The sequence below is a fragment of the Lagopus muta genome, chromosome 6 (genome assembly GCF_023343835.1).
Source record: "Lagopus muta isolate bLagMut1 chromosome 6, bLagMut1 primary, whole genome shotgun sequence".
NCBI classification, from domain to species: Eukaryota; Metazoa; Chordata; class Aves; order Galliformes; family Phasianidae; genus Lagopus; species Lagopus muta.
Window position 1 is genome coordinate 38,282,986 of NC_064438.1, and position 9,954 is coordinate 38,292,939.

At 40.1% G+C, this 9,954-nt stretch overlaps 1 protein-coding gene across 2 annotated transcripts in view; it reads left to right on the forward strand.

The window, feature by feature from the left end:
• Positions 1 to 8,375, forward strand: part of TTLL5 (tubulin tyrosine ligase like 5) — a 119,748-nt gene extending 111,373 nt beyond the window's left edge. Inside the window, exon 34 of one of the 2 annotated variants that reach the window (XM_048950218.1) lies at positions 7,819 to 8,375. In XM_048950218.1, coding sequence (XP_048806175.1) covers positions 7,819 to 7,859 — 41 coding nt within the window. In that variant the 3' untranslated portion in view covers positions 7,860 to 8,375. The other variant, XM_048950219.1, reaches the window with a different exon arrangement.
• The last annotated feature ends 1,579 nt before the right edge of the window (positions 8,376 to 9,954 follow it).

The following is a 9,954-nucleotide window of genomic DNA, read 5'->3' on the forward strand; positions in this document are numbered from 1 at the left end:
CTTAAAAATGTGGCTGGGAAAAAAACTTGGCTAAAATGGCCTCCCTGCTTTAGGCTTTGGCTCAAAGATGCTCTGTTGTTCAAGCTTGGACTGTAATAAAAGGCCAGGACATTCTTTACATTTTTCTTCAGTCTTGCAGAAGAGTGCCTTAGTTCAGAAGGGTGTCACTGAGATTTGTGAATCAGCTGCATAGTGAAGTCAGTCAGTAGAGGTGAAACCTCCCAAAGAAAGATCACTGAGACCTATAAAATCAAATCTTCATCCTTCCCTAGGGATTAATTCATTTAAAGAAGTTTCTCTGCTAATACAAATTGAAGATCTCAGAAAATGGGGAACCAATGAATTTTTTATTGATGCAGTCATATTTGCAGTAGAGCGTAGTCTTGATGAACCCATATTACCCGTGGCCTGCAGTAATTTGTGACGATGCTGTAATGGCAAATACAGATAAATTATGATCTAGAGTGCTTTGAAAGAATTATGTTTCTGACCTCAGCTTTTACTTTGAAAACCTTGAAAATGTGACTTGAGTATCACTGAAGCAGTCTTGTCTATGTTTTCATGGGCTGAAATAGAAGTTAGCAGAGAGGTGAACTGCCTAATCCATCTCTTGGATATCTGGCTCTGAAACTTAAAGGTGACATGTCCAATATTAATGTCATCGATTTTTATGGCTGATCCTCCAGCACAAACATTCAACTCATGCACTTACTGTACGATTCCAAACTGCCTCCTACACTTTACCACCTGCCTGAAACTTCAGCTACCCTACCAGAGATTTTATAGTGTGAACAGCTGTTGTCAATAACAAAGACCCTACACCACACTGGAACGTGACAGCTTAGAAATGGAATATAATGTGATTATCAAAATAAATAAAATTTTGTCAACACTGTAGCATATATATAATTGAGACAAAAGTTCTCATCTACTGTATAGTTTGAGTTTTTTGCATATTATACATAAATTTACAAGCAAATATAAAAATGTAGTTTTCAAGGTATGACTGAGTGGACTTATATGAAGGTGTTTGTATGCTGAATTCTAACCTTTCTAACAGCTTTAAGAGCACCCTCGTGGTTGCCACGCTGTAATTTTGGTGGTAGGCCGTCAGAACTAGGATCTGATGAGCAAGTCACTCAAAGCTTCCTTGTCTCTAGAAGAGGTATGTAGCTCACAGAATAGTGCTAAATTTTGCAGTGATTGAACAAAGTGGAGCAACATGTTTGTTCTTGGAAACAAGAGGAATGATATTTTCTTCAGCTTTCCACCAAGCCACTGGTATGCGTCAGAGGCTGCTGTGCCCAGTCTGTGTCTCAGAGACTACTCTGGTTCTTCCTGTAGGAACAGCTGTTTTTCTTCTTGACTCTTCATTGATTGCTTACATTAAGGCCCTGATTTCCCTCATCAACAGCTTATTTTGGGGTTCCTGTTTCACATGTATTTAATATCCTGGATACCAACTAGAAGAGTTGAAGACACAACTCATAAAGCAGATTACAAAATAAGCTGCAAGATTTTAAAGATAGGAGGCTGTGAACAGTTCTGGAGATAAGAGGAATCGAGCAGAACCTCTGTGTATACACATGCAAATATGTTTAAAAATGCTTGAGAAGCTTGAATGGACCTTAACTGGATAACAGTCTGTGTGACAGTTAATTGCAGAGTTTGCACAACCCTTTCATACCATTGTATGAGACTGCTTCTGTGAAGAAACATCCTGGAAGAATGAGGAATTCAGTTGAGTACCACGATCTACCATTGCCTGCTGGTTATTGGGACCTTCATTTGACTTTGGCTGTTGTCCCTCTGGCTCTTAGCCCATTCTCTTTGTCTACTCAGATAGCCTATCCAAGGAGTAGTAGTTACTGGGGTTTTGCAGAGAAGCATAAAGGTGTCACAAATGATCTAACCAAAAGTGAAGAGGATGTTCAAAATAACAGTGAGTCAACATGGAATGTTTTAACTGGACTGTACAGAGAACAGTTCACTGCTCGTTAGTATTGCAACTGTAGGAGGTAGTGTGCAGTGGGCTCAAGCTCTTGAGTTCAGATTTCTTGAGAAGATACAAGAGTAAAAGTCAGCAGTTCTGCAGAGCAGCTTAGGACTCTGAAACAAGCCACCATTATATCATCATGGCCTCACTGTAATGTTACAGAGAGACTGAAGTTCCCTTTGAACTGTATTCCATTGGAGTAATGAGGGAGAAGGCAGAGGTTCTTATGAGTATACAGACGTGAAAATCTAAACACTGAAATCTGCAATGTGTCATTTGGCGTTATTTGTAGTGTCTGGACAGTTAGTTTCTTACCTGAGTTACTGAAAGTTTTGAGAGAGTTTATTCTATTAAAGGAATAGAAGAAATGTTAAGAAATACTACATTTGACTAATATTCAAAATTCTTCTGGCTTGATTTTTGGCTGAAAAATCACTTAATCTGAATCTAGTAAGGAAACTTCTTGAGCTAGGTGGTATGCAGTTGATTTTACTCAGTGTGATTCCTAGGTCTGTATTTGAGCTTAGTTACAGGATGTTTCACACTTGTCTGTTAACTTTGTAACCTGGCTCTCATATCCACGTAAGTGCCAGCTTCTGAAGGTATGCAGCTGTTTGAAATAGAGTATGTCATCATCTGTAAGAAGTTAGAATTGGATCCTGATGAAGCATATGGGGATTGACAAGCTGTTTTGGACCTTGTCTAGGTGGAAGGCACACTGTTCTTAAGTTTTCTGGTGATCTCCTTCTCCATGGTAAGAAGAAGACCAGTATTTGAGCACCGTCCAACTAAGATGAGTGTGCAAGCAGTGTGGTTAGCTGTAGAGTAATGAATGCAATAGCTTGCAACAGTGATAGTAAGGGATACTTTTTCACTTACTTTTTATATCTACCGCAATTCCAAGATTTTATATTTTACAGGAAATATACAAGTATATTGTGTATTTCTGAAGCCTTTTTTATATGTGGGCCTTCATGAGAAATTCATGTACATCTTTTCATTGGAGACAAGAAATTGGAATTGATGTTGGAGTTGATGTCTGAGCTGTGATGACTGTTGGCTACCCACTGCCTGAATTATCATCATTCTTGAAATGCAGACTTTTATATAAGCTTGTAGAAAGAAGAGACTATTTTAGCAGGCATGCAGATGTACAAGATTCAAAAATTGCTTTGCACCAGCAAAAGAACAAGAAAGTCAGTAAAACACAACAGGCACTCATGACATGTAGTATAAAGGGTAGTGATGGGATGGGATGCAACAAGTACTTACACTGTGCATGGCTGGTGTCAGACCCCCAGCTATTTGCTACAGTAGGATGAAATTCTCAGCTGCCCAGCCTTGTCCAGGCTTCCTCAGCTTCTGCCAGGCTCTTCTGCAGCATAGGGAGGCAGTAGCTTATTGAGCACCAATGTATTTATTTTTATGTTGATACCACATTCCCAAAAGGAACCTTGGCTACAATTTCAGCTGGTCTCACCACACTGTCCAAATCCTTTGTCAAGAGCAGCTGGGAGAAGAAGTCACTCAGATTTCTGCACGGTGCATTGCTGGTACGCCTCCTCCCTCTCACTAATCCTGTTAATTCCAGCCTTCATTTGCCACCTTCCTGGTTCTTTCTTGTTGCTGTGACTGACTGCACCAAGTGGTTTTGAGTTAGAAAGATGACCTTAAAATGGGCACCTTGAGTAACCTCTGCCTTGGACATCTTTGACTCTCAGGCAAAATATGTCTTACGACACAAAAGAGCAACTTATGGTCTCAGCTCATAACTTATCTTAATCCAGGAAGAAAGTCACAACAATCTCTTCCATGAAAATCCTTCCAGAAATACCTGCCTGGCTGAGAAGCTCTCAGTGGATTACTGAAAGGGCTGAGTGGTCTGATACTCTGTACCTTGCATCAAACTTTTCCAGTGATGCCTTTCACCTGTGAACAGCCTTTGGCAACAGCAGTAGTAATATTCTGCCAGCATCTCTCTATCCAATCTGTAGTGCCATCTCTATGCAGAGAAAGGGTTATGGAGAAACAGTCATTTTGTTGTATCATATTTTGGGAACCAGTTGAGCTTAAGATGGAAGATGAGGCGATTCCTACTATTGTGTTTCCCTTTTCGGGAGGGCAAAGAATCAGTTATGATCAGTTATTATGGATATTTGGTTTCACATTTGTTCTTAGCATTATCTTTCTAAAGCCATTGTTATTCCATGCACTACAGCAACATCCTGAATCACCTTTCTCTCCCCTGCTGACATCCATGATTCCATAAGGAAGGATAGGAGGGAAAAAAAAAAATCTTCTTTCTTCTCTAGCATATTTATTGAAGCTATCCCATGTCAGATAATAACAGGTAAGCCTGTATTACCAGACGGAGCAGAAGGAAGAGAAGTAGAGAAAGGCCTTCTCCTTAAGCTGTTTTTTGGTACTCTTTGTAGAAGCAAGGAGCCACTACCTTATGACCAGCAATAAACACATATTGGTGGGTCTAAAAAAATAGATGCACCACAAATTATGAACAGGGTGTGCCTGTGTTTGAGCTTATCCAGATACCAGAAAACTGTGGAAGTCTCATTAATCTCAGCAGAGCATGAAGCTCTGCCAGAAGCAGCATTCTCAGTCCTTCTCTGATGATGTTAATGGGGTAATGGCCAACTCAGCTATTACTTCTCAGTTAGAGCTGAGGATATGTGTTCACTTCTAATGATCAGAAATTACATTTATTGTTTAACTTGTGACAACAGCCTGCCTCTTACACCTTCGGTCAACTTTTTGCCTTTCTTTTATGAAAGAAAGACTTTTATGAAAGCCTTTTTCCTGTTGCTACTGGTCTCATGCCACATCCTCAAGGAAAGGATCTTCCAAGTTTCAGGTACATTGGGAAAACAGAAATTCAATGAAGAACAGCCTCTAGAAATTGGCTTCCCTGTTTGAGAACTTGAACTCAGCTGGAATTTCAGGAGCCTTCACTTCTGACAGACTCAAAGAGAGCTCCTAAGCAGGATAAGTAATAACTTCAGGCAGCTGGCATTTTTGCCTGACTGGAGGCTGAGCTTGTTCTCAGTAGTTAGGTGGTGGCAAACTGCCTGCATTTCCTTGTGTTGGAAATGTCATTCAAAATCAGGTGTGCAAAGACTATGGAGAGGTTATATAATGTCTTGGCTACCAGTGTCTCACATCTGGCCGTTTGGCGTTAAGCTACCTATAGAGAGGATGACTTTGCCCATCCAAATTGGATTTTGTTTTAATCTGGCATTACTTTATTGAGGCTAAAAATAGAAGCCAAAATGTGTGTGAATAGGATAAAAGGAGTGTCTGAAGTTATGAAATGAAATGTGTGGAAGAGCCAGAGAAGAGAAAGCCACAACAAACCAGAGAGTAGGAAACTGAATAAGGAAAAGCAGAATGAAAGCTGTCAAGTACAGAAGGGCATCAGCAGTCAGGGGGAGGAGCCCACCCAGTGTCTTCTAAGTAATATGAGGAGGAGAGACCCTCAGAGAGGCTTCCACCACCACATCTCCATTTGTCATTAAGACTGCTCGCTGCTCTTTTACTGTAGAGAGACTTTGCTCAATTGTATACAGTTGTGTGCATCCTGTTTGAGTCATCCCCCTCAAGTGCTTTATCATGCCTGGGAACGGCTGCTTTCCTTCATCTGCCCATTTCAGCAAGCCAACTTGAAATTGTGCCCAAAAGATGGGGGAGGGAAGGTTGGCCTTCAGTTGCCAGCTGTCCTAGCTTGCTAGTGTCAATCACCCAAGGATATAAATAAAACCTATCTATTTATTGCCTTTCTTAGATGTACTGTATAGTACCAAGAGAATGCTGGACATCACACTTGGATTATAAATTCCCTCTGCTTTGGGATAAAGGATCTGAATTTCTAGAGTTATTAGGGTTTTTCAGGGAGAATGTAAGCTCCTGTTTTCAGCACAGGAAGATTCAGGAGATTTGGACATGTAAGTCTGTGGCAGAAGTGAGAAGTTATGGGTATGATGAAATAGAACTAACCAGTGCTAAAAAAAATGTTAGCACAGGTCCCTGACCTAGTACTGTCAACCAGCTTGGTACTCTGCTCTATCTCATTCCTGCAACTTGGAAGCAGAGTAGACTATGTGCTGGTGTCTAACTAAAACTGTCTACATCTGTGCTGGGAAAATCTATATAGCACTGCATTATAGCATGCAAATATCCCTTTTACATAGCTGTGATTTCCTATGACTCAGGCATATTCATAAAATTGAGATAAACCTTTTGCCTCTGTTAACTGTTCTAAATATGAAAGTGGTGTTTTTGCGTGTAGTTGTGGATGACATGTAAGCATGTGGACAGACATATAGGCAGATACTTCATGTTTCAACACCTTGTTAAATATTTGTATGTGGTGCTCACCACAGAGAATCAACACTTCATGTTGGCTGCTGTCAGTAATAATCTGAGGTTTTTCTGTTGCCCCTGCTCAACCAGAACTTAAAAGGATGCAGAGTGCTCCCAAGTAGCTTTGAAATGTTAAAACTTTATCAAGTTACATATGTTAATATTTATGAAATAACTGAATTGTAGCAATGGGCATGAGCTAAGCTGTGCTTATGGTAAGAATGCACATATTTATATTTAGGCATGTAAACACCTCTCCCCGTGTTGAGTCCTCAAGGTAGCCACGCAAGGGGAACTTTCATTAGGTGTTTCTAATTCCATTTGTGAGAAAATATAAACTGTATAGTGCATTTCTATGAGACAAAGAAGGCTCAAATGCCTCTTCAAGATGGGAAGATGAGGTTGAAGTCGGCTGTCTCTTCCATATGCCTTCATTTTCTTAATATCAGGATATCGTCAAGGGACGGTTTTCTGGACTGGTATCCTATCTTAATACACATGGTTGACAGTTTTGTTCCTAATTCAGGTTCCAAACTTTCTGTGCAGTGACAGAGCTGGCAATGCTGCTTTCTAAACATCTTTCCAGATCCTCTGTGCTGTGTGATGCTTGGCTCTACGCTGGGCTTTCAAGGAGAGTGTATTTTTTAAAATAAAGCAGTATTTTTAATAAACTCAGCTCTCAACAAGTGTCGCTCACATTTAGGAGCAAGCTGATGTGCTAAATACAGCAGACAAGCTTTACCAACTAGATTAGCTGTAAAATGCAAACTGTCCAAAATAAATGTAGTACATTTCTAAGTGTTTTGGAATTTTCTTTTTAAAGGAATGTCTGAGGATTTTTATGAAAAAGAAGTGACAATGACATTGACTTTTTCCCATAACATGCCTAAATAGGAAAATGTAGCAGTATACAGAATTGAAATCCCTCTCTTCAATGGTGGGAAGAAGAAAATCTTTCCAATCCCCATCATGTTTCTTTTAAAGATAAACTTTTTCACATGCCCACTATTCTGGCATGCAGGTCCTCAGCATCTTTTGGAGTGCGGGAGTAGATTCCCATGCAAGCAAATAAGTAAAAGGTGCAGAAAAAAAAAGTGTTCTGATATGGGAGAAGGATTTACAAATACTGGAGCAGCATGTGAAGAGGTGAGTTACATAAGGAAGTGCAGAGGGTATTTTGAGGCTTGAAAGGAACACTAAGAGCACTTTTTCAGACAGTGGCTTATTACTTTAGGTTTGTCATACTGTTATGTGATCTCTTTCTGTAGAGGAAGGCTGTATTATAGGGAGATTCAGATTAGGAAGAATTCAGATTTCTGGTGGTAGCTGAGATTTGCAGGGTGGTGCAGCAGCATTTCAATAAAACAGACTGCTCTGAGTACTCAAAAGCTTTACCTTCTGATATTTTTGTTTGTTTGTTTTGTTTTGTTTTGTTTTTTTTCCTCCAGCTTCTGCTTGCAGAAAAGGACTAGCATTGAACACCAGGTGAGGAATCCAGAGTCTTGCTTCCAAGAATGGGGCAGAGGAAAGAGGCAGCAGTGACTTCAGACCACCACACTCCTGTAACATCCAGGGCAGGGTGAACAGGAGTCCCTGCTGAGAGGACAAGCTACAGAGGAGAGTACCTGAACATCTGTGGAAGCTGGAGATGCAGCTGTAAGCTGATGACTGCCTCTGAGAACTTCTGCTGATGAGTCTGAGGGTCTCTTCCAACTCTTCCTGATCACTAACTGTGAGATCTTTTTATAACACAGAGGTTCTCCACCTGTCTGTATTGTTTCTCCCAAGGTCCAAGTTTGAATGTAAAGATTCCCCATTTGCGCAGCCATTTCAGGCTGTCTTAGTCTGGTAACAGCCAGTATTCTTGGCTGCCATCACAGCAACCAGCAGCAGGGAAAAATCTTAGACCATATGAGTAGAAACATCCTTACCGTCACCATCTTGAATTTTGGCACAGAGCCATGGAAATGCTCAGTTTGAATAAAGTAATTTCATTTGTTTGTTTTGATTATAATTTCAGTTATTAATTCACACCCCCAAAATATTTGCTCTTAGATGGGATTTTGAATCTGTCATTGTTTCACTGCTGGATGCTTATATTTGTGTGGTTTATTTTTGCATTTTGATTTCTGTTTGTTTAGGCTATATAAACGTCTTTAATTGGCTGGTTGTTTCAGACCCAAGGTTGAACTCTGAGGCCCAGGTGGCTCCTATCAGTTGCAATAGTGGCTTGGTGAAGCGCTTCAGTTAGAATTTTCCTAATGTTATGAAAATTAATTTGCTTGTGTTAGAAAACAACATCAGCAGCTGGAAAATATATTGGAGAGAAGATCCACCCTTGCTTAAAATGAACAGGAAGCAGCTTCAGCTCTGGCTCTTCGCTGATGCCAGGTTAAAGGAAAGCTTGCCTGTTTTCATGGTATTTTCCAGCTTTTCCCTTGCAAGCAGTATGATTGTGGTTCCCAGAGAGTACAGTGTTTCCTGTTGTTTGCATCAGAGCCCTCAGAGGTTGCATTTTATGAGCCCGTTTGATCTGTTTTCTTATTCCACAACTCCCTTGTCATTTCTACGCTGCATAATCAGTGTTAAGAGATCATTCTTGTATGTTGACAAATTAGATAATGATCAATCCAAAAGGCTGACAGAAACAGTGTCAGAGAGGAGAAGTGTTTTCTCTTGGAAGATTGCTTGCATTCATGTTCACTCTTGTGTTGTGCATACTTCTTGTCATTCAAGACCAGATGAATTGTAAAAAGATTAAATAATTATTATCATTGCCCATTAGCTTAACTATCATTTGCTCCAGGCATGAACTCATAGGAAAGAACGTGCATTTTTCTATTTCTGTTCCATTCATGCATGTGACAGAGATCAGATACTTAATTTATCCAAAATCTTACTTCATTGGCTTATGTTTTAGTTCCTAGGCAGTCATGATTCTGTTTGCTTTCCTTGCATCTTTCATCTGTGTTCTTCAAGTATCACGGCATCATTTGTCCTCTGCTTTTTCCACTATCCTCAATGACCAGAAGTTCTGAAAAATCTTGTGATGTTACTTTCAGATCAGGTCTCTTCTGTACTCTTCCAATTGCACTCAGGGATCTCTGAGATACATGTTTCTAATGTTCTAACGTGTGTTACATTGTTGATTCATCATTAGTGAAAATTCAGTTGCAGAATTTTTTGCTTCAAACTACTGCATCCAAGCTGCTTCAAAATGCTGGGTCTGTCTTCTGATAGCCCACTCTGCCACATTCGGTGTTGGCTGTAGCCTCTAGCTCTGTTTCAGAACTATCTAAAGAGCAGTTTCCCTACAAGATCTAGCTTCAGGAGATAACTGATTTTTATTCCTTGCTTCCTCCTAGGGAATCCAAGTTATCCTTATTCCACTAGGTATCATGTGCAGGACTGAGTAGCTGTGGCATACGCATCCTTGTGGAATTCTGATTTCATCTGTTTCTGTTATCTAGTTTCTTTATTCAGGTGATTACAGCCACCATTGAACCTGTTCTCAGTTATAGAACATAGATACTTTGCACAGCTAGCCCAGGAAAGGTGATTATCTTCAGAGGATCTTTAACAGA